General features: G+C 30.5%; 1 protein-coding gene across 1 annotated transcript in view; it reads left to right on the top strand.

Moving 5' to 3' along the window:
• LOC118195822 (uncharacterized) overlaps positions 1–23,302 on the top strand; it is a 59,194-nt gene extending 35,892 nt beyond the window's left edge. The window contains exon 3 of the mRNA XM_035367158.2: positions 1,720–23,302. Within this exon, the coding sequence (XP_035223049.1) occupies positions 1,788–6,773 (4,986 nt within the window). The 5' untranslated portion in view covers positions 1,720–1,787 and the 3' untranslated portion in view covers positions 6,774–23,302. The remainder of the gene's footprint in view (positions 1–1,719) is intronic.
• Positions 23,303–26,701: the final 3,399 nt, after the last annotated feature.

Here is a 26,701-nt window from a genome sequence, read left to right as displayed (position 1 = left end):
TCAAAATTTTAAATTTTTGTTTAAAAAATAAGTTTTTATTTATTGAGGCCTGATTGATTATATTAATTTGCAGTACCGTTTATCTAATTCTTTCTTCTAGATAAATTTTAGAAAAAGCTTCTTATAATAATTTAAATTTATTTACAATTTATACATTAGAGTTCCAGATGCATACTAATGTTGTTATAATAGATTTCATGCTAAGCTTTTTTTTTTTTTTAATTTAACTATTAATTTCTGCAAACATTTACATGATTACTTTAATTAACAAAAAATATTTCTAGCACACTTCGATACGGAATAATCTTTTGCACGCCAGTGAGCTATACTAAATTTTCCAGTCTAGTTCAGACATCATGACTATTATTGATGTCATTTATAAAAAATATAATTGGTATGCTTTATAATTATTTAATTTATGATATTATTATAATACTCCTTGCTTTAGTATTGTAATTAATGAAAGATGTTTGTTATGCTAATATGTATGTTTTACTAATACCTTTTATTTTATTTATTTATTTTTTTGTTAGCTCTCGTATTTATTACTGTTATTCAAGTAATTAGTCTGCTTGTTAAATATTCTTTACTTGTTCTTGTGATTGTGACATGTAATTCTATTTCTTTATTTTTATTTTCCTCTTGGCTACTATTGGCTTTGAAAAGTAAAATTGTAACCCTGTAGGAAACGGGGGGAAGAAATTTTTATTCGCGCAGTTGGACTATGAGACAACAAGGGGGGATTTTTCATTCGGCAGTTGGAGTACACCCACCACTATTTTAGAATAAAAGTGAAATATTTGTTCTGCCACAAATTATAAGCAAATATAAAATTGTATGCAGTTAAGCAAAGGGATTTTTAATGACTTCTAATCATTACGTAAATTTTATTTTGTCTGTTAATTCTTGCTTAAATTTTCTGTGATGCTTTACAACCAATATATTACTATGATGGTACTCTGTCTATTTCATGTTGGTTTAATTTTGGACTATTAAACGCCTGAAATGGATTCTTAAATATATGTTATGATATATGTTCTAATGGAAATTGTGTCAAATCTATTAAATACAACTTTTATGCAAATCATTGAAATATTTCTTATCATGAATAATTTTTAGTTAAATTTCATAAATAAAAAACAATGGATGCTAAGCATGTCTAATGGTCAATTAGAGGATTATGTATCTAATGGCTGTTTGTGATCATTAAAAATTTTTTAAATTTCAGTTTGATATTGTAAAATGTCTAAAAAAGTATAAATTAGAAATTTTCCTTTGAAGTCTTTTTCATATTAATTAAATAAATTTCATGTTAATAAGTGTAAGGTAGTAATAAATAAACTAATAACCATTTGTTCAAACACATATTGAAAAAAATGTTAAATATTTACCTTTTTCTTTCAATGAGACTTTGAGACCCACCAGCAGCTGAGCGGTAAAGTCACTGGATACTGGTAGTTCAGTCCAAGGTTGAAATCCCGTGAACAGGCTGGCTGCATGGGTGTTTTCGTGATTTTCTCCATGTGTAATGTGAATATGAGCCAGTTTCCCTTAAAAAGTCCCCCATGAAGGCATTCCTTCCCTTTGGCAGATAGCCCTGTAGGCTTTGCTGTAATCACATATACTAAACTAATGACACTTTGCTTTTGTTAAGTAAAGTTTTATTGCAAAAATATTTTATTAAATCATCAGAATTTTAATTATTTTTATTATTCCTAGGGTTTTAATGCAGTTCTGGATACATATTATCCACAAAAATAAGAAACTGAGATTAAAAGAAAATAAATATGAAGATTTCAGAAGCAAAGTTTTATTCATTACTGAAAAGTGATTCTGGATGTTCTGAGTTATCCATTTACAAAGAATACTCTTTAAATCCTGAATGTGTAGTTCCAATTACAAGCAAAGAAAATGAGAGATGTGAAGTGTCTGACCACTCATCTAGTGTAAGTAAGGCAATGTCTTGGAATACAGATGTACAACAGAAAACTGTGCTGGCAAATATAGAAACACATGAAAATTCTTCATTTATTCAGCCATGCTCTGTTTCTATACCTAGAATTGATCTGGAAAAGTATGTCTACCAGAGAGATACAGTAGACTTCAACGAGAACATTTCAGATCCATTAAATTCATCATCATGCTCAAGCTTTGATACAAGGACAGATATGGATGGAATGAAGCTTGAAATGATTGAGCGTTATTTAGATAATTGTGCTACAAATTTTGCTGTTGAAAACGAAAATCAAGTATCATTTCTTTATGACAAGGAGTCTTCAGAGATTAGTGAAAATAGGAAGCCATTTGATCTAGACAGTGAAGAGGATTGCAGGCCATTCTCATTTACAAAACAGAATAATGTAGATAATTCTTCAGCCATTGAGAGAAATAGTAATGCATGTTTTACTTCAGTCTCATCAGAAAGTGATTACTTAAATACTCCAGACACATTGAATATATCTACCAAAAATAGAATTTTCCGTGAACATTTTAAAAATCCTTCAAAATATTATAGTTTGAAGCAGTGTAGTGTAGTTGTGAACAAAATGAATGTAGATGGTTGCCTTATTTCAGAATGTCTGAATAGAGGGAAAAAAGCGCTAATATCGGATAATTCAAATTGTATTGAACATGATAATTTGTCCTCTATACAGACTGGAAATTCATTTGATGATACAAAGAATGCTAACATCAAAGGGGGATATAAAAAGTTTCAAAATAATAATTGTTTCAGTGAGTGTCATTCAGAAATCAGTTCATTTTCAATAAAGGGGAAAGCATTTTCTTGTTCTTCAAAACCATCTAATGTAATTGATTTTGATAGTCTGCAAAATGAACATGAGAAAGAAATATATTCTGAAAACAGTGAATCAGAAGGAAACAGAGATGCTTTGTTTGTGAACTCTGCAAGAAGAAAACAAATAGAAATGTCAAAAATGGTGCTAAAAAAGAAATGTCATACTAAAAATATCAAAAATGGAGATAATTCATTTAGCCTTTGTGAAATTTCTGAAAGTGAGCAAAGGAGACAAAACCATACCAAAGGAGACAAAACAACTAATCAGAAGCAAAGAATGAGGATAAGCAGTTCTAAAAAATATAGGAATTTTTCCCAAAGAAAACATAATAAAATTTTAGAATTTGAAAAAGATATTTTGAGTGCTAAACAATCAGCTTTCATTACTGAAACTAAATTGAGATTTAATGATGTTCATGTGCCTTCTGATGGCACACATCTTGAAAAACAAAATATTTTAAAACATAAAGAAAAAACTGATATGATAATATTAAGTAACACACATGCAAAAGGAAATAAATTATCTCTGGAAAGTAATAAAACTACAGAATACCAAGAATATGAACCTTATTTCAGAAAATACGAAAGTGAAGGAATGATCAAGATTAACTGCATTAGAAAAGAAACAAAAGATAAGTTTATACCTAATAATAGTAAAAAAGTTTTAAACTTCACTTCAAATTTAATTTCCAAAAATGTTCGTAATGATAAGATAAGATTCAACAAAACTGGCTTTAATTTGTATTCAGGTTCTACTGTTTTGGGAAATAAAAAAATTAATAATTATGCATTAGATAATGCTAAAATTTCTATCTCATATGAAAATGATAAAGAGCTGCAGATAATGGAAAATAAATATGGTTTGAAACCTTGTAGTGTACCCCTGCTTAAACTTCCATTATCATTATATACCATGCAGGTATCAGAATATCAAGATAATTTTAGCTCTTGTTGCAAAGCAAATGGTGAGAAAAATAAAAATAATATGCATTATTTAAAGACAAAAATTAAGACAAATAATGCAAAATCTAATTACGAATTCAAAAGAAAGCAAATGAGAAAAAAACATACTCTGCCAGTAGGAGCAAGAAAAAAATGTAATATGTTTGTTTCTACAAAAGGATGTTTTAAATTAAAACCAGAAGTTCTTCGTAAAAGCACTGAAGTCATTGAATCTTGTAGTGAGTCAGATGTGGACATAACTGAATGCAATAAGAATGGAAGTGAATGTAAAGCTGAGATAGGGTATCCTAGATATAAAAAGAAACTTCAAATTAGTGCTCCAGAAAGTGGCAAATTTAAAAAGAATGCAGAATGTAGCATTTTAAAGTCCAGAAAGAAACAAAATAGAAGAAACTTAGATAAGAAAAAATATGAACCTGTAATGCAAGAAGCACCATTTAGATTTCAACTTAGAAAAAGAGGTTTTAGAGGTGATATTGAAATCATTGAAATAAGTGAGACTAGTGAATGTGATAGTGATGTTAAAGAATGTCATTATGATAAAACCTCAGAAAATATTTCTGATATTAGTGACTGTGATAATGATATTAAAAAATGTCAAAGTGATAAAATCTTGGGAAGAAAAGTGTATGGCAAAGAATCCAGAAAATTTAATGAGGAAAAAGTGTCACAAAAACAGACTTGTAACAAATACAGAATTCATACTTTTCCTTTAAGTAAGGATGAAAAGTTAAAAATTAGGAAATCATTTTTAGAAAAAAAAGAAAGATGTGATGTGAAAAATGGGAAACTGAAAAAGAAAACATCAGCTAAGGGTGTTTGTTTTAATAGTTTGAAAGCTAATCAGTCCAAAGAACTTAAACAGAATTGCACTCCTAGATGTAATGCAATTTTAACTGAAGTAAGGGGAGATGACAATGTACATGAAATAAATTCTTTCATGTCAGCTAAATGTGAAGGCAATGATAATAAAGAAATTGTGCAGAATGATATTGTTAAGTTTAATAAAATTTCATCAAAAGTATGTGGTGAAGATAAGGTACATGAAATCAGTTCTGATTCTTTCATGGTAGTTGAATGTGATAGTGATAAATACAATAAGCATGTTTCATTAGAAGAGCTAGATGAAAAATATGTATCATCTTTATTAAAAAGATATTCTATAAAACCTTGTGTTGTAGTTCTTGAGAAAATGAAACTTGAAGAATGTCAAAACAATTTTGAGGATAAACATAAAAGTAAAACTGAAAAGAAAGTAATGAAAAGTCTTAAATCAAATATCAATAATACTAATCAGCTGAGTATTTTCAAAAAAGCTCATTCAACTTGTAATACTTCATTAGCTACTGTGGAAGATAAGAAAAGAATGAGCCATAAAGATATGATAGATAAAGAAAATAAGAACATGTTAAAACTAGGTATTTACAGTTCGAATTGCAAACCTGGAGGAGAAGATATGAAATGCCATTCAAAACATGTAATAAAAACTAATATAAGTAAACTATTTTCAAATAAATTGAAACCTAGTCAAAGAAGAGTTAAATATAATAATAAGGCATCTGGAGAAAGCAGAAAGTGCCAATCTGAGTATGCTGAAACAAACTATAAAAATAAATTCAAAAAGGCTTTACCATTTGTTAAAACCATCTGTGAAGAAAAGGAAACTATGAATATTGCAAACACTGGAGAAGATTTGAGCAAAAATGATATGATTGATAATATTGAACAGTATAAGGCAGGGAGAGAAATCAAACAGGGTTTGGAGTACCGTGAAGAACCTTTGTTGGAAGTAGGTTTAAATAAAGATATTTCTACCAGGACAAACTGTAATCCAAATAAAATTAATAATTGTGATTCTTCCATGAAGAACTGGGAACGATGCAAAAAATATCAATTTAAAAGTGAATGCAATGAAACATATCATGAAAATAAAAAAAATTGCAAAAAGACTTTGATGTGCAATGAAAGCATATGTGAAGACTTAAAAGAGCAAAATTTAAATACAAGAGGAGAATTGAGAAAAAATGGTATGGCAATAAGTGATAATGTCAATCTCTTTACTTTGGAGGAAAAAACTGGAAAATGCTCTGCGCACCTTGAAAGTTCTGTCTTGGACAGAAGAGATGGAAGAGAAACAATTTCTGTAGATGCAAAATGTAAGTCTAGGACAAATGACATTGAGTATAACAGTAGTAGTGACATCCTCAGGAATGTAAAGGAAAGGGTTAAAGAAAACCATTTTAAAAATGAATATGATAAAAATCAGTATGAACGTGGTTATCGGAAAACTTTTGTACCTGTTCATATGAATCAGTCAAAAACAGCACATAACAAGAGTTTAAAGACCAACATCAAAAAGACTGAAGAAAGCGAGAGTACTAGTCTTTCTGATGCAAAACCAGGTCCTTTTCAAACAAAATATAAAAGATTAAGGATTACATCTTCAGTACAAAATACAAAAAAAAGTAGGACTTGTTCAATGAATAATTTTATGGCAGAGTACCATAAACCTTTTAATTCTTTTGAAATGGAAGAACTGAAACCACATAGTTTATTTTTTAGTAGAGATTGTGATAGTGTCCTAGAAACTTCAGCCAGAAACAACATCATTAAGAGAAATTCAAGCAGGATGAATAAAACACTATTTGTACATGATAAAAATATGCCAGTAAACTTTGATAAACAAACAGTGAGAGGAAACATCCAGGGAAATGTTGATAATCATTTTAGAAGCAAGCATGAAAATAACAGGATTATTGATTATAATACATATAAGACAAAAGCTGATAATTCAGCTTTATTATCTCCACCTGAAAATGATTATCATGAAGTTTTATGTAGGAGGGAAAAATTTACCTGCTTTCAGTGTGGTAAATATGTACATAGTGCAAAAGGATTATTTTACCATACATGTCCTGGTAAAAGGGCAATAGGCTATCTGTGTTACTTTTGTGAGAGAATATATTTATCTCTAAAGGAGCTGGAACGGCATAAGCGTATTCATAAAAGATGATAAAATTGATGTGATTATTCATATTAAATCCTTTATCTATATGTATAGTATTACAACTATTTTTAAAGATATTTTATAAATACTTAATTGCAGATGTGCAATTTTTTAACCTTTGTCCGTAATGATTGTCAAAATAAATATATTACAGTTAAAAGTCTTTAATCCGAACTCGTCGGGACTTTGGCGATTCCGGATTATCGGTTTTTCCAGATTATAGATCATCAATTTAAATCTGGTAAGATGGCATGCAGAAAATATAAAATTAAAAATATGAAACCGTAATTTATGAAAAAAGAGCAATTATGATCTAAAGAGTATCAAAATTTACAAAAAAAAGCTTAATATTTATTTGTTTACTTTATTAAACATTTCTTTCAACGCGCGCATGCGTAAAGCATACATTACACATAGTCGAAATTAGAAAATTGCAACCAGAAAACTATTTGATGTGTATTCGTGATATTTATAATGACGAGGAATTTGATTTAAATCATATCAAAGACTGAGTACATCGAGATGTACATTTAGTAAGGAATTATAAGCCGAATAATATAAAAATATCTGCGCTGAAGATAAGGATAGTGCTGACAGATCAACTTCCAGTTCATTCCTCCCCCTCCCCCGCAGAGCAGCGTGAAATTGATAAACAAATTTCGGAATGGTTAGAGAAACAAAGGATATGCCTTTATTCATTTTTTGTTTGATGGACATCAAAACATGCTTTCGCTTTGTATATCCTTTGGTAGCTCCAGAATTGGAAATTCTTTTTGACATAATCGAAAGCTCAAGCTTACTTTTATAAAATAGCTCTGTCTACAAAAAATAATAAGTCGGATTCAATTAGAAGATTAAGGAATAACGCAATCTGCAACATTAACTGAAATAGATAATTTTAGTTTAGCTTATACCATCCGTTATACATTAAATGCGCATGCGTAGACGCATATGCCCATGCGTAAAGGTATTATGCGCATGCATCAACGCATGTGCAGAAAGGTTGTAGCTGTGAGGTCTGAACTATTGATTATTCTGGATTATGGACATCTGGATTAAAGACTTTTGACTGTATTATATTTTGCATTGTAAGTATCATTTTGTTATTTGTAAAATTTGTTCATGCTCTTTGAAAAACTGTTGTAAGGATAACGTAAAAGCATTTACATAGCTGACTATATGTATATTCTATTGTGAAATTACCTGGTCTTAAATGATTTTAAATTTTTATTTTATGCATCTGCTTTTAGTATGAAAATTATTTTTTTAATCTTAGCATGTAGTATTTTATATAAAATTGAGGGAGAAGCTTTTCGTAGGAATGATGTGTTCAAAAAAGTGTAACAGAGCTAAAAATGTGCTTGTGTAAAAATTGCAAAAATGTTTAATAATTACATGCTTATGTACTCTGCTGAAAGAAATATGTAAGTAAAATGAAAAACGAACACTTTTCTCCAATTCTAGTTGACTGATAAAAAAACACATTTAAATGCATTATTTCATGTCTGGAAGGGTCGAGTACATTAGATTTATATGTATCACTTTGATAATAGGTATATTTTGACACTGAATCAGATTTTCTGAAAAGACATGCCAATTACCTCTACCCAGCCACCCAATAGATTGAGTCTACATTTCAAATTATGGTTATGTATCAACTTTTATAAAATCGTGAGCAAATTTTCGGTTATTTTTGTTTTGATGAAAATAATTTCAGTTGAATTTCTAATTAATGTTAGTCCTCACATTTCCACCTCTTTTTCAGTGGTTGAGTATATGTTATGTTAAGTAAATTGGTTTAATTATTGTGCATTTTAATTGCAGCATTTCTGTTATTTAGGGGAAATTTAGTGTTTTTTTTTTTTTTTTTTTAATTTGCACATTTTTAAAATGCTGAAGAAATATTTATTTTGCACTGAAAAGAAATTAACTGAAAATCATTTATTTATTTAAAAAAATGTGATACTTAAAATCATGCTGATCTGTGAAAGACAGAATTAGAATTTAATGTTTAATGAAAGTGAGTCGATGGAAAAGGAAACTTTTTAAAATATATGTAGCTTTCAAGTAAGTAAAAGCAATCACCAAAACAAACAAATATTTGTTTAAGATTTTATATTATATGCATTTCCTTATGTAATAGTTATCTACAGAATAATTATTTGTTCTTTTTATACTTTATGAATAGGAACATTATCAGTTAACTTTTACAGTTTAGACTGCATATGTGTTTAGCAGTGACAATATTTAATCAATAATTATGTGTGAAATGTAAATTAATATGTCTGAAATCAAATTTCATGCTTTAAATATTCATAAACTCTGTATTTGATTTCATATTCCATCATAGTCTTATTGTTATATCCTTTTATTGTTTTTCAAATAGATGGGCAAAGAAGATGAATGCAGGGAAATAATTAATCAGGGAGTCTGTTATATATCATACACAAATATCACTTATTACTGTCAACATGAATATCCTACATTAAAAGAATTACTTTTTAACAAACAAATAATAATAGTAATAATAATAATAATAACATTATCCTTACTTTTTAGCTGAATTTTACTCAGTTCAAAAAGAATTTTCGAGACAAAAAAGTATCACAGTTCTTCTCAATTGATGGAACCTTGGGAAACCTCACCTTGGGAAAAAACTTAGTTTTTTTATAAAGCTCTGTATATCCCAGTAAAGCTTGGTACTTTCCTTTTTTTTTTTTTTTTTTTTTTTTTTTCCCATTTTCATCATCTGCATTCTTGATGGATCCTAATGTTTCTCAGAAATTTTTAACTTTTTTAGTATCAGTTTTGCTTTATGGCGATCCACTAAAATGAGATTTCTTGATTCTCCACACTACTCAGTTTTGGCAAAATTCATCATTGCTTTTTCATTACCATTACTTGATTACCATGATTAGTACGTGGCTCAGCTTTACGAAAGCAGTTTTTAATGCTTTGTTGGCTTACTTATTGCTATTTTCTCTGTCTTTTTTTTTTTTTTTTTTTTCTTAAATTTTTAGTTTGGTTGTTGTTTTTTTTGCAAAATATTTATTTGTCTTTTTATTTGACAGTATAAAGCAAGCAAATATATGCACAAGATGTTTTTTCTGTTGTATGTTTTTAAACTGCAAATGGTTTCAGAATCAAGTGCCTGGAGCAACAGTACTCATTCAAAACTCACAAAACATGGTAAAGGAAAAAAATGAAGTATTTATTTGAAGACTTATATTTAAAAATTCATACAAGTGAGAAAAGGGGGACATTCTTATTTTAGTTGAAAAGATAAGTAAAATGCAGGTGATATATTAGTGGAAGCATAATTTACATATTTCCTCAAGTAAAGTTAAAAAAAAATTATTAGTAATGCTCTAATTTTCCAAGATAATTTGTAGCATCTTCTTTAAGTTAAAAGAATCCAAATAAATAAGTGTATGATAATCCCCATTTTAAATAAAGGGGGGATTTGCAAAATTCAATCCATTGAGATTGCAATAACTAATGGAGTTGAATTAAAGTAGTGTGGAAAGGTAAATCTCAGGTATAGCAAAGTAGCACATGGTTCACTTTTGGTGTTTCAGCATTTTTATTTTCCATTAAATTTTAATATTTTGTCATTTGTTTTTAATGCTTAAATCTATATTTATATTTCAAAAACTTCTCAGTATATTTCCAAAACTTTTAAATAAAAATGTTTTTTAGTATATCTAGAAAAATATCTACTTATCTACTATATCACACAGCATCTTTCATTGCTGTGTGAGTTTTTATAAATTATGATTCAAAGATTTTTTTTTTTTTTTTTCCAAAAAAATTGGCAAGAATTGCTTTAAAGTTTTCCAAAACAAATTAGATAAATTATCTGTGATTTTCTTAAAGCCTAAAGAATGAAGGTAGGAAAATTTAATTAAAAGGGAAATATTGTTGAATTTCAGTCATATTTGTTAACATTACAGATCCAAAATTTTGAGTCCTACATATGCAGAGTTTACCCTGTATATGTAAATATGACATAACTTGGTGTTAAAGTACAACTTCAGGTATACAATTTAATTACAGTAACTAATCAATGCATGCCATTTAGAAAAATCTGATTTTTGTCAAAGAACGTTAGTTAGTACTGTGTTATATATAAACCTAATTATCGCACACAAGTTATTCATCTGAAGTATAAAAAAATTCAAGTTAAATTTTGTTAATCAACAGCTAGAATGGGAGGTAATAAAGCTGTCCTTGCCATCTTTTAGCACAGTGTTCATTTTACCTTGCAGATGGTAATTTTATCTAGTGTTGTCCATCTAGTGACAATAGAGAGTAAGGAATCATGAGGTTCTTTTTCGAAGCCTATGGCAAAATTAACAAAATTTACTTTTATTATTAATCATTTTTGTTAACTAGTCTTTTTTACATGTTTATGTATTCCTTTGACTGTGATAAGACCATCTTTAGAATGTGCTGAAAATGTCAGTGATATCATTGAAAACTTATTGCTTTTTGAACTTGCTGCTTTATATGAAACCCACTGTATTTTTATTAACTTGACTGACATTTTTAAAAATACATACCAAAAACAATATTTCTAATGTGTGTAATCTTAGGTACTTAAGAAAAATCCTGTCGACCATAAGAAATGTTGCCAACCCTCCCCCCCAAAAAAAACTCATTTTCTAAATACAAGAAAAAACGTTCTATTCCTATTTTTCTTTCAAATTTATTATATTATCATTTATTTATATTTAATTTTTTATTAAAAATATCCATTATTTTTTATTAAGGAGATATACTGTAAAAGCAGTTATTTTCGCTAGGTTTTCCCTCAAATCACGTTCCCTTTCGAATTGACACTCGCTTTGCACGAGCCTTAATGTTCCAACGCCATTGCTTCTCAGTTTTTAAATAAAGTGCCATTTCGTGGCTATTAACAGAATTTTTTGAGGCCTGTGAGATTCCATAACTTTGGAAATGTTCAACAGCATGCTCTTCTGTAAGTAGAGAGGTCCCAAATTTTACTCATTTTTTTTTTTTTTTTCGTTTGAAAGTGCGTGATAGAGGGGGAAAAGGAGTCTTTACTCAAGAATAATAACATGTGTAATCAAGGCTACACCAAGCCCAGCGTGTTTGAAGACGACATTTTTTTGGTGAAAAATCACGTAGTTTGGCTTCTTTTCTTTAATAGGCAAACATGGTCGACGAGATTTTCCGTAAGTACTTAATCTTATATTTGACCTTGGTGTTTGCTAAATGTTTTACAAAGATAACTTGAAACAAATATAACTAGTGTTTTGCAACACCCATTTAATATTTCCAATGTGTGTTTTTAAATATTAACTAAAACATATTATGGGTTACAAAACATCAGCACATCGTAAATTTATTGTAATATGTTCAGAAGTCATTCATTTCTAACCTAGCTATTATTTTAATTAATTTTAAGTATAACAGAGGTAAGGAAATGATTCATTATTTTGAATATGGGCATCAAAATATTTTCAGAAGAAAATAACTTATTTTAGGTAAGAGTTTTATATATATTGAGAGTCTGTAATATTTGTTCTAAATGCATTAGGAGAATTAAAAGGATTTAACTTTAGTTTTAATATAACAAACAAGGTCTGTCAAGATATTCTAAATGTTGATTTTTCCAGTAAGCAGTTGGTATAATGATTTGAAAATTATGATCCTCACATCTAAAATGCATGAGAGTACTTCATTTTTGATGGCTGTTAGCAGGAGAGATGTTTATTATATTTTCATCTCAAAGGTAAAATACCTGTACTCTACAAATTTCACAGTTTGAGAATCAGAGCTGTGATAAACATTTTAAACTATTTAAATGCACAACAAATGTTTTATAAATCTGTAAATGCCTTTTAGTTGGTAAAAACATACTTTATATATAATACTTGCAAGTGCACGTGGAAACTAAATTTATCCAGAAATAAAGTAAATATAATAATTAAATAATAAATAAAATAAATATAACAAAATAGTTTATGACAGCAAAGTACGCCTTGAAAACTTTGTTATAGATGAAGAGTGTTTAAAGAGCATACTGCTGAAAAGTAGGGCACACTTATTTGTTACAAAAAACAACTCTTATTAAGATCAGGATCAGTAAGTATAATGTTCAATATTAAATAGAAGGTATTTTCATGTACATTTAGTTTTGTGCTTTAAATATATTGAATTTATTACATTTGTGCGCATAATAAAAAGTGTAGATGCTTTTCATGAAATAAAATTAGAATACTGATCTATACTATTAAAATCTGTGTGCGTCTGTTTGTTTATGGCATCATCTCCTCCGGAACAGTGGGGAGTTCAGTTTACTCCCCACTGTCCACTGAGAGAATTACCCTCGGATTCCAAAAACTCGCGGGACGCCATTTCGACCATTTTCATCTTCGTACGACTTTAACACGTTGACTGCCACTTTTCTTCTTCTTCTTCGTACGACTTTAACATGTTGACTGCCACGAATTCCGGTCCGAGACACCAAATTGATTTAATCATATTATATTATTAAAAATACTAATTATGATTCATAAAAAGCATTAAAATGTTTACAGTTTTTTTTTTTTTTTTTTTTTTTTTTTTTAAAGAAAAAAGGGTCTTACGAATTATCTTGTAGTGGCTTTTGTTAGACAAAGCTCTTTGCAGAAGCCCACTATGAGTTGATTCATACAGACATGCTCGGTACAGGTAAAACAAGCACTAAGCGAGTAAGTAATAAAATGACATCATACATATTAACCTGAAGTGTCAAAAGTTTTTGTTTCCTGTTTCGGCAGTGAACAAATTATTTACGAATTGGTTGTTGCTTGGAAAGAATGAACTAATTTCTTTCATACTGAAATGTTTTCATACATTTGCTTTTCAGAGGTACATAGAATTTACAAATTTTGCTTTGACTGTAGCCTGGTAGTCTGTACTATTAAAATCTGTGTGCGTCTGTCTCTCTGTTTGTGGCATTATCTTCTCCGGAATGGTAGGGAGTTGGGTTTGAAGAGAGCTGCTCTTGGATTCCAAAGATTTGTGGGAAGCCATTTTGACCATTTTCATCTTCATATGATTTTAATCAGCTGAGATATTAATTAAAAACTCTGAAAACACTAATTTTCACCCTCATTTTTCGAGTGGCAATAGTCTTGCATGCTGGAGATAAAAATTGTTTTATTTCGAAAAGTCTTGCCACTGCTTGCTTTCAAATCATAGAGATTGTAAATAAAAAAAATTGTAAGTTTTGCAAAATATGAAATAAAAATAGCAATGCCAAATATTAAATATAACGGATCAGTCCATAAGTTTGTGCGCATTAAGAATATGCGTGGAATTCACTATGACGCATTTACTAAAACAATACAATTTTGAACCTGTTGAAACTGTCCTCGTTTGACTAACTGTCACCGTTTGACTAACATGTTATTCAGTTCATTACCAACTTTCGTAAATATCGAACGCATTTTAGTACCATAGAAGATGTATATAGATCAGTGGTTCTTGACCGGGGGTGCGGGAATGTATTTTTGGGGGTGCGGGAGAAGCCCCTACCTAACCATAAAAATTATTAAATATCATTTATTAAATTTCTTATAATAAAATATTTGAAAACTGCAATAGTGTCCCCAATACTGAAGCTCGTAAAAATTGGTAGCACCTAGCTCACTTATCGGCAAAAGACACAGGAAAGAGCCGGTGCCGATGGGTGTATACACTACACGATGAAAAGGCATGAAACGCTACAAACGAACGCGAACAGGCAGCTAGGTGACGGAGAAAAGTAAAAGAAAAACTTTGTGGGAATACAAGCGTGACCTTCGAGAAACCACGAAGCCACGATACAAGCGAAGAACGTTATCCCAGCTTGCGCTTGCGCTGAGTTCAACATGTGCTACTCCAATGAAATCTACGGATTCACAGATTTGTATCTGCATCTACTGCGCCTGTGTTAGGTTGAGTCAACTATGGTGTCTGCGACATGTGTATTGTGTATTCTGACTTGTCCAGAAACCTCTTGAGACTAATACATTCTTAATTGCTCGTTCAAGCCGAATAGAATTCAGTGATATTACAAACATAAGACCATTATATATATTATATTACATTATTTCTAAATAATTAAATCTATTATAGTGAACCCCACTATGTCAACAAAACGACAATGGAACGATAAGTATGCCGGTAATGGATTTACCTGCACAACCAAAAAAGATGGCATGCAACGACCGCAATGCATCTTGTGTTCCAAAATATTTTCAAACAGCAATCTCAAACCATCAAAGTTATTACAGCATTTCAACAATGTGCATGGTGGCGAAAAAGCACATAGCATGAACAGCTTGCAGTCAAAGAAGGCTTGGTTTGATACCAGTGGAAATATCCTAAAATTGTGCAGACCAGCAATTCAAAAACCTTTATTAGAAGCGTCATATCATGTGGCGTATTTATGTGCACAAAAAAAAAAAAAAAAGAAAAGAAAAGAAAGAAACCTCACACGATCGCAGAAGAGTTGATTAAACCTTCTGCTTTAATTATTGCTAAAACAGATTTAGATTCAGAAGCACATAAAAAAATTCAACAGATTCCATTATCGAATGATATTATACGATCGCGAATACAAGATCTCAGTGAAGATGTTTTAATGCAAGTAATTGAAGACATAAAAATCAGTCCACTAAAAATAAGCATGCAACTGGATGAGTCAACTGATGTTGATAATTGTAGCCAACTTTTGGTATTTGTCAGATATGTGAAGGAAAAAGAGGTGATAGAAGAATTTCTATTTTGTGAGCCACTGGTGGTGAATACTTGAGGAATTGATATTTTCAATCGCATCAAAGATTTTTTTACTAAGTATCAATTACCAATGAATGTGATTGGCTCAATATGCACTGATGGAGCCCCAGCAATGTTAGGCAAAAATTCAGGATTTTTTTCACACATGAAAAGAGTATTACCGGAAGTTATAATAACGCATTGCACGGCATGCACTTGCGTCGAAAGCATTGCCAGAAAGTTTAAAAAAACATCTAACTACAGCAGTAAATGTAGTATAATACATCCGAGGGCGAGCGCTTAATCATCGCATATTTCGTGCATTTTGCGAAGAAATCGGTGCTGATCTGTGCTCCTATATCACACCGGAATACGATGGTTATCTAAGGGTCGCATGCTTAACAGAGTTTTTGAATTGCGTGAGGAAATTATTCAATTACTGACTAGTCAAAACTGTTATTTAGTAAATGATTTTGAGAGTAATGATGCAATGCTGAGACTGGCCTACTTAGCAGACATATTTAGCCATTTAAATGAATTGAGTCTATCAATGCAAGGATTTGGTATAAATATAATAATATCTAGTGAAAAATTATCTTCATTTATCGCAAAATTAGAAATTTGGATACGTCGAGTAGAAAAGGGGAATTTTGCAAACTTTCCCTTGCTTGATTCTGTTATTGCGAAAAATGAAAAGAATACAATTTTACCCGACATTGTAATACATTTGTGACGATTGAGCGAATCATTCAAGGGATACTTTTCTACCGGAAATATTACCAAAACTCAGAGATGGTTACTGGATCCATTTCTATTTGACTTAAATTTGATGGATGATAGTGATCTGAAAAAAGATCAACTTATTGATATGCAAGGAAGTGGACATGTTCAAATGGAATTCGAACAATTAGAATTGCAACAATTCTGGTGTTCACAGTTACAACGTTACCCAGAGTTGGCAAACGGAGCACTGCAGTTACTCTTACCCTTTGCTACCGCCTACTTGTGTGAAATGGGATTTTCATCGCTTTTGCATATAAAATCTAAAGCGAGAAATCGCTTAAATGCAAGTGATGACTTACGCGTATGTTTTTCAAAAAAGGAACCTTGCTTCGCCAGTATAATAATGAACAAACAACAACAGACTAGTCATTAATAAAAATAATATTGTTTTGTACTTATATAAAATGTACAATGTTTTTCAGTAAACAATAAGTTTCGCAAAAAGTGTATTTTTCTAGACTAAAAAAATTAAAACACATTTTTCAATGGGGTGCGGGAGATATATTTTCTGATTCAATGGGGTGCGACTCGCTAGAAAGGTTAAGACACACTGATATAGATAATCAGTACAAATGTGCTGTGCTACATTTTTTATTTTCGTGTAGTGAATCTGCCAGGTTTGCAGCGATAGAAATTAATAGTGTACATGGTGAACACACTATTAATGTAAGGACTTCCCAGAAATGGTTTAAAGAATTTAAAGTTGGAAAAAGCAGCATTGATGATGGACCCCGTTCAGGACATTTTGAACTGTTAGAACCAAATCAAACGATTAATTCAGGAGTTTATAGTGAATAACTTTGCCATCTAAACCCAGAATTGATCAAAAAATACCCATGATTGGTGAATATCAAGAAAGTGTTGTTTCATCATGATAATGCTCGACCCCATACGGCTCGAACTACGCTGCAAAGAATTAGTGAATTTAATTGGGAGCTTTTGCCTCATCCTGTTTACTCTCCCCCCAGATATTGCCCCAAGTGATTTTCACTTATTTCATGCCTTACAAAATTTTTTACTGGGAAAAAAATTAAATTCTAAACAGGATGTACACAATGAACTTTCAAGTATTTTTTGCATCTAAACCAGAGTCTTTCTACAGCAATAGCATAAAAAAGCTGCCTGTAAGATGGCAAGACTTTGTAGATAATGGAGGAAAATATATAATTGATATTAAAATGTTAAATTGTGTTTTTTTTTTATATTATTTAAAAATTTAACAAAAAATGCACATTAATTTATGGACTGACCCAATATTATTATTATATAAGGTCATGTTCTGCCTTTGAAAAAAGCATGCGATTTCACGTGACATCATTGTATGTCGAAAATGTTTTGTCAGCATCAGCATTTTAAATAAATAGCTGCTTTTGATAACTTTTTTGTTTCAGATCAAGATAACTGACAAGTTGTGTTATTGCCACGTTAATTCTTTTATTGGTATTGAGAAAAAGTTTTTATATTGCATTAAATTTAAATCATGATGTAAAACATATACATATTAATTAACCTGCAGTATCCAAAGCTTTTGTTTTCTGGTTTGGCAACAAAAAATTATTTATGAATTAGTTGTTGCTTATAAAAAATGAACTATCTTCATTCATATTGAAATGTTTTTATGGACTTTCTTTTTCAGGTATACATAGAACTCATAAATTTTGCTTTAGTCTCAGCTAGCAACCTTTTATACAATGCATTAAAGTAGGGGTCTTCAACCTTTCACGCCCGAGGGCCACATCAATAAATTCGCAAAGATCCGTAGGCCACATTGTGTCAAAAAATAGTGTAGTCAGCAAATTTAAATAAAAAAGGGAAGTTTGCTTTGCAAGACTACAATTGATTCTAAGTGAAGAGATAGTGTTACAGATTTGCATGCATATACATTTCCTAAAAGTTAAATGGAAAACAAAATGTTTTAAAACATTTTTAAACTATAAAAAAAGTATAAAGATGATTGTACAGAACAAATGTTACAAAATGCATTTACAATAGAAAAAAGAAGAAAAAAACTTACATTACTGGCAGGATATGGAAGTTACTTTAGTTTTAATGTGAAATTTGGCATTGTTTTGCCTGACTAAAGCTTCGATATCCGGTTTAATCTGCATTGTTGCAATTCATAAAGTTTCCTCCAAATGTCTGTCTATTAGCCATGTTCTTGTTTTTCATTTTAGGATTTTCGTTTTACTAAAAAGCTGTTCACATATGTAGGTACTGCCAAAGACAGAAGACTTGAAAAGTCCATGTTTAGGAATTCCTGGATACTTGTCTTCGGTCACGTACTTCGAATAAAAAGCAATTAATGTAGGATTTTCAAGAAACTTGCTGCAGAGTCGCACTGTAAATCTATAAATTCTAATTGAATTTCAGTTGGAACACATGTTACATAAGATAAATTACATGAGATAAAGTGAAACTTTTGAAAAATTCGTCATTTTCAGAAAATTTTATCTCAAATAATATTAAGCATGTCAATAAAATGTTGTAAATATCAAGAATAAGAGAAAAAAGTTTTTATACTACAAAAAGCTGAAAAGGCAATTTCTTGAAATTAAAATTTGTTCAAATTCTTCAAGTCTTCATCAAATTTAAATGTGGGGTCACTAAAATGCCTTCAGCTGGCTACCCGAAGACCCCTACATTAAATTAATAGTTCATTTTATTTTTAGTTTTTCAGTACATAAAACTTATAAATATTGCTTTTGCCGTAGCCTGCTCATCTGGCAGGCTTGCCGCTAGTTTAATTTTATATCCTGAAATCTATGTAATGTAGAAGATAATGAGATTAAACATATAACTGTGTAATTACTTCACTCATTTACAAATGTTTATGAAATGTTTGATAAAATTATCCTTGATCTGCTGGGATACTTAAATTACACTTCATGCTAAATGTTATAAAGTTTCTTTGTATGATCATCCTCTTTTTACTACTCTTTCAGGGTCAAGGTTGTTAAAACAAAGTGCTAAGTTATTAAAGCGCAGTATAAAGTTGTTAACAAAATTGGATCTGGTATCTGATGAGTGTAATTCTATATCATTTAACTGTGTATCAATCCACCCTCCCCCCCCCATTTTTTTGTTTGATATATACATCGGACCAAAAGGAATTTTAAGGTTTCAAAATATTGCCAAAATTTTATACATTTTCGTGTTTTCTTAGCACATTGCTTCTTCTGCTGGATAAGTCTCAATAGATCTAAATATTAGATATTTATTAGCTGGCCCTCCTATTTATCAGATCTTTATAGCATGGAGCTTTTTCTTTTTGGGGTGTTAAAAGTGTTGCGTTCTTGTCATTCTTGTATTTTTGCCCATAAGTCAGTGTGACTTTAAAATATCATTGTTACAAAACATAGGTGAAGGATAACATCCAAATGGCATAAAGATAACAAATTAAAGGATGCTGTATGGAAACAGCAATGGAGGATATGCATGAATTATTATGATTATTGTTTTGACATTGTTTAAGTAACTAAACGTGTTCACACAGAATACTCAGATGTAAAAGTGGGCAGTTTTTCATTCATATATTGTCACTGTTATTGTGCAATTTAATGTTTTGACATTTGGTTAAACATTTTGAATAACCTATTATGTAAAATAAAAAGGCATTTTGAATAAATATATGCATTTTTTTTCAGAGTATGATTATTTTGTGGGATTATTATGTATGTGTTAGTTGTATGTTTTTGTAGTGTTCTTAGCATCCATTGCTTATTTTACCATTTCATACCACTGAATAGTCATTATATTTTTTGTCTTCTGTGTATCTAAACAAAATGTGAGACTGCTGTAATTCTAAGCAATGAGGCAAGAGTATATTTATATATAAACTTACTTCAACATTTGTAGATTTCCATTAGGGTCCAAGCATATGAAGAGCATAATGATCATGTGCTGCTTTACAAATGTATTTTTTCATGAATCACCACAAACACTTAGCTCAGAATGCTGAAGAACTATATGGCATAACATGCTAAAATTTTTTGGCAGTATCGGGCAATTAGGCTGTTAATTCATTCAGTGAATAGGTCTGCCATACATTGCATTCTATACATCGATCCCCTGAAATTCTGGATCCTACCATGTATAATGCAGGCATAAAAAATTAATGCGCAGTCTTGCATATTTAAACAGTTTTGTAAGTGGAAAATTGGAGGTTTAACTGTCGTTAATAAAAACTATTGACATCACTGAATGGTAGGTGATTTTATAAAATGCTATTTAAGCATTATTACTCTTTAGCTTGTAAAAAGATTTCTGGTAACTCAAAGTAGTCATTAATATATCGGCACAAGTAATTTTTTTTTTTATACTGAAAAATTTCTAAACGCATTTTTAACTCTAATTTTACATAAAAAGTCAAGAACTGAATTTTGTTCAACTTCAGTTATACATTTAGATCACTAAGCATTTGAAATTGCAGTAAAATTCTTTGCAGTATCTGCTGCTGTTTGTTTTATTGTACAAATGTAGTTATCAAACAAATATAGGTACTAAATATTTTTGTATATTACTTTCTATGCTGGCAACATTTGAATTCTGTAGTCAAATTAGAGAAATGGTTTCTTCTGTAACATATTTCTGAACAATGTTTAATGCATTTGCTGCAGTGTTTAAACATGGCCAATAATAATAAGTTTAAATTGCTTCAAAATGAGTTTTATTTGATTTTACATTTTTCTGTTCCTTTAACCCCTCCATTGACTGAGCAGTAAGACTGCTGAGTGCTGGTAGCTCAGGCTGGGTTTGAATTCGGGCGAAAGAGTTAGTTGCATCATTGATATTTGTAGTTTTCTGCATGTGTTACGAGAATGCAAGCCAGTTTGCCGTAGAAAGCCCTCCACGAAGGCATCAAGCCTTTTAGGCAGATAGGCCTTGTGTGCTTTGCCATATTCAGATAACCTAGCCTAACCTAACTGTTCCTTTGCTTAGAAGTTTCAACTGTATGTTCTCTCCATTTTTCTTTAAATTTTTTTTAAAATAAATTTTTGGGTATATTACGTATTTTCAAATGATTACATTTAAACCCGACAAATGGATTAAAATACTAAAAAATTAACAGATCTCTAGAGCATGAACACTTAATACAATTTCCGTGTCACACTGCACGTATTCTTGAATGGAGGAATCTATCCAGACTCAAAATAAATGACCTTATTGGTTTGTGATTCTATAAATGATCTTTCAAGCAGATCTTCAGATGTATGTTTGTTGTCATTGCATATGAAAGCATCAGAATTTTGACTTGTATCGCGAATTAAATATTAAAAAGAAGGGTGATCCTCTTGGCTTATTTTGATATTAATAAATAAAGTTAATTATGTAACCATTTTTTTCTGAGAAAGATGGATTAAAAATTGTCCTGAATATTTTTTTTCCACAGGGCTTCGTTTTCTTCCCTGCAGCATCGATTATTTCAATTGTTCATTTTAATTTCATTCTTTTGCATTTAGATACTATTGTATATAATCAAATTGTAAAACTAGACTCAATTATTCACATAAACGTTAACAAAAGAAAAAGAATATGTGTTACGCGTTAAGAAGCACATGATATGATCTTGGGATAGACTGGAACCTCAATACAAATTGTCCAAAATTAAGTAAAAACGCAAAAAGCTAGTCATCGCCATATGCATTCTTTTCACAGATTATAGAGAAAGAGTTGAAATTTCACATCTGCATTACCAACGCAATCTTTTACTATAGTGTTGATATTATTCATAGTATCAATCGTTTGAAACCAGATTCATGTCTCAAATTTCTTAGAATTCCTGTCTCTATCTTCCTAATACATTTTCTATTCAGAACAAATACATCATAGAATATAATGCATTAGTCTTTTTTTTGTCTAGTGATTAGTCTAAACGTAGCTAAATCTGCGAAAAAATTTTCTTCGATGGTATTATGCTGTTCAGTATTGGAGATTGAAGCGATTAATGATGAAATTCCATTTTTTATGTTTTAGGAATTCTTTTCATTGCCATTCTGATCATGCAAATCTCCAAGTGCTCGTTTGCCCGGCGTACCTTTATTTTCCAGAATTCCATACTTTCTTTTCAGAAAAGGGAAACAGTTCATGCTTTCTTGTAATCTTTCAAGTGATCGATCTCGAGGAAAATTTCTAAATCGACAGTTTTTCTTGTCCGCTATCGGAAGTCGAATTACATTGTCGTGTGTAATTCAAGAGTTGAGGGATTCAGGAAATGTGTCCTAAGCTGGGTTTTCGGAGCTAATGAATATATGTGTTTTGGAACCTCAAAAATATATGTATTTTGGGGTTTTTTAGAACCGTTATCGAAACTAATAGAGAGTTTAGATAATTCTTAATCATTTATTATTGTCTTGATTTTTCTTAAGTGTAACCTATCTCGTATGGTCAGTTATATGGTCTGATGTAACAAGTGTTAGACCTCATGAAGATTCCTTTAAGTTTATAACGGAGGAATGTCCTTATCTCTGTTCAAAGATGTTCAGAACTAATGTACTGTAATGTTTAACCTTGCTTTTTTCTAATAGTGAACTGCTAATTTTATTCCCTTACGTTTGGATTGTAAATAACTGTTGAGCTAACTTCTAATAATATACTGTATGTTTCTCAGGAATACCTTTTAGTATAAAATTATGCGTAAAAGCGCCTGGTATTGTTAAATATTCGTGTTTGTATTTTACTCAATATACTTCAATCTGTTATTCTCCTCGCATTGTAAAATATTTAAGAAATGTTACATATATGTTGATTTGGATGGAGATTATATGTTTGCAATGAGTGTTAGATTTAATTTTTTCATACTACATTTTAATTGCATGTGTGATTATTTGAAATCCTAGAACTTTGATGTGATTAGAATCAGCTTTTTTATGTTGAAGATGCCAAAATATGTTATGTGCTTAAATAACAGCATTGCAGTGTAAATACTTCATACTTCACAATTTTTGTTTGTAAAATAAACTGTTAATATCACTTTCACCGTATTTCATTGTTTACTGTATATATAGTATTATGCTGTATTATTTATACATTATTGCTGAAAGTTCTAAATATAAGTATCTCAAAAAAGGAGGGATAAGGAACCCAATACTTATGTATTTAAGAACCACCTTGGCGCAGTTTGGAAATTTTTTACAGATGAAAAGGTAAAAGTTACTTCCCGTTTGCAAGTTGGTGGTTTTCCCGAATTTTTTTAAAGAGGTTTCTTAACTATCGGTATTTATATATGTAGAGTTGCCAACTCTCCCGATTTAGGCTGGAGACTACCGATTTTCAACCAATCACCCGCCAACCCGATTTACAATATATTTTTCCCGACTTTTTTTATTCTTAAAATTTGTCACGATTTTTATGGAACTTGGCTTAAGGGGACAGTGGACGTTCAAATACTTTTTTTTAAAATTATTGTCATAGAATTATGAAATTTTGCATGCATGTATATTTTACAATAATTATATCAAATATCTTTGAAAAAAGTTTCTGGATCATTGCAATTTAATTTTTTTTTCAAATTTCTTTTGAATTTTTTCAAAATGCTCCACGCGACTTAATTTTTTTCCGTTTCTTGTTATTTTTGCTTTATTTTTATTAAAAATGCATTGCAAACACAACTTGGTATCAATTAGTGAATTTTCATAAAATGTTAGTTTTTAATTAATATTTCTTTCACATATACCTGAATTTTGGACAAACTTTCCCACTTTAATACACTTTAATTGGACTTTTATCCTCTCAATGAAATCGCATTCAAAAATGCATACTAATTTTTGTTACATGTATAAATGGGAATCTAAATTAGAAATTATAGTCATTTTGAACATAAAATAAAGCGCATGGAGCATTTTGAAGATGTAATAATCGCGAAAATTTCATTGTGAGAAAAATGCATTTTTAAATTTTTTTACGCTTACTTATAATATTTACTTCTTAACATGTCCTAATATATAATTTTATTTAATATAAAATATTTTAACATTATTTTACGTATGCATAAAGAATGTTTTTACTAATAAAATCGTAGAATGGCAAGAAATACTTAATATTATTTTAGAAATTTTCTCGGACACTTTCACTAAATTCATCCAAATACTTTTTTTTAAAACTAAGAATCACTTTAAAAACGTCCTGCACCATATGTTTCACCTTCCTCATTTACGTTTTTATTATGTTTACCTAGCTTACATAGTTTTTTTGGTAATTCATCTTTTCTTGTATCCAGTCGAACTCCTCTTTTTGCTTTGATGTATACGACATTTATCTTGCCTCTGTCCAATAGATATTGAACATGAATTTATATCTTTATGTTCCATACCCAAAATATTTAAACACTCAAAATTGAAGTCACTAATTGCTGTGATAACAGCTGAGTCTGTTTTCAATACAAATGTTTCCTTCGGGCAGTTCTTCCAAATGTCGCTTTGTGAACTCTCGTTAGTGTTTTGTATTTTTTCAGATATGGATCATGCTAAAAGCTGATTACTGGCTAGTCATTGATACACCTACAATATTTTGGATAAAACAGTTACTGTTGATTTGTTTTTCATCATTGAATGAGATTTAGGTTTCATATTTTTAGCAATGCTACACTTTCAAAAAAAAAAAAAATGATACGATATCTGTTGGGTATTTAGAATGTCTGGGTAACTCATCCGCGAAACGAAATTGCAGTCTTCATAACCTTACATATTTATATCTTACTAACAGTAAAAATATTGTCGTGTAAATTAAAATAATGTTTCTGAAATGCTTGTTTACCCTTTTATTGACATCACAAAAATGGTAAACAAGCGTATTCAAACGCTAATAACTTCTTTAAAAATAATTTTACACAAAAGCGGGTTTTTGTAGACGATAGAGTTAAAACCGAAGAATATTATCATATAAAGTTTTTATTTCCCAATTTTTGGTCGATTTTTGCTAAAATCATCGTCTACGTCTCCTTAATACTTCGTTATATGAACAACAACAAAAAAAAAAAAAAAAGTGATTTTTGACGTCTGAAAGCAATTGAATTTTATCTAGATTATAACTAAAGCAAAACCTTGCGAATCAGATGAGAATTTCTGCTTTGTGAGTGAGAGCATACGTATCCAGAAACGTCGTTCTCCAGTTCTCCAATGGGCATCGAGCTCCACTGCGTGTCATCTGGCATATATCGGTCAATGAGCACAAAGCAAGCTCAAAGCTGTTAGTTGTATGTTCTTTAGCTATTTCGTTCATCTTGTCCAGAGTTGTGTGAGTACACGTGCCTTCGGAAAATAGTTTTAGAAATGATCATCTTTGTTATGTCTGTGAGAAAGCTGAAATACTCGTGTACGTTTCAAAACTCGTACACAGTTGACTTTCCTTCCATTATTTCCTCAAGGAAATGTAATAAATTTGCGTTGTGTACCGTCTGTCGTTGCGGTTTTTCGATTTCGCGTGGTGGAAGGGCGGATGTTCTCAAACATGTGCGTACACAAAAACACAAAGACAACATGAGTTGTTTTGAAAAAAACGAAAAATTAAATTTTTCTTCGGAAACGAAGAACCGAAAAGTTATTATTGCAGAATGTCTGTTCCCTTCCTTTTTACTGGAGCACAACCTGCCACTGAATGCATCGGATCACGCTGCAGCTTTATTTAGAAAAATGTTTCCCGATAGCGAAATCGCTAAGAAATACTCAAGTGCAAGGACCAAAACAGGTGCAATTGTTAAAGAAATGGGTTTGAAAAATAAATCTTTAGTTATTCATTGCATTAAAACAGCTCCGTCCTGCCTCTACGAATGGAAGCAATAATACCGATTTAAAACTATCCAATTGTTGTTTCTTTTTTTTAATCCAGAGTCTTCAGAAATTAAGTGAAGTTTACTTTCTGTCCCCACTTTAGAAGGACATTCGACAGACTTTAATATAGCGCAGCTAATTATTAAAACTTTAAAAGAAAATGCAGTCCCTCTGGATAATTTGCTTATCACTTGGTGCCGATAATGCACCAGTAATAATAGGCTTGAAAACTGTTGTTGCAGGCATCTTAAGAAAGGAAAATTCAGATTTGCAGATTATGAGGTGCACCTGTCACCTCTTAAATTCAGCAGCTGAAAAGGTGAAAAGGGGGCAGCATCTTTACCAATAAATGTGGATAAACAGATTGTTGATATTTATTATTATCTTGAAAGGAGTTCTAAAAGGAAGGAAAAATTGATATAGTTCCAACAGCTGCATAACTAATATTAGTGATGACGCATTAGAAAAACTTTTATTAGCGAAAGCAGGCCTGCGTGGCAATTGCTATGAACAAAATTATGAAGTTTCTCTCTTAACAAAAGCAAAATCTGCCACTGTTCATAACATTTGTACGAAAACTGATTAAAGTGTCTTTTTAGTCCAAAGGGATTTGAA

The sequence above is a fragment of the Stegodyphus dumicola genome, chromosome 4 (genome assembly GCF_044657685.1).
Source record: "Stegodyphus dumicola isolate Sdum_Otavi_A_Nest chromosome 4, ASM4465768v1".
Lineage (NCBI taxonomy): Eukaryota > Metazoa > Arthropoda > Arachnida > Araneae > Eresidae > Stegodyphus > Stegodyphus dumicola.
Note: the sequence above shows the minus strand (reverse complement) of the source record. Positions and strands in the feature narration are given on the sequence as shown.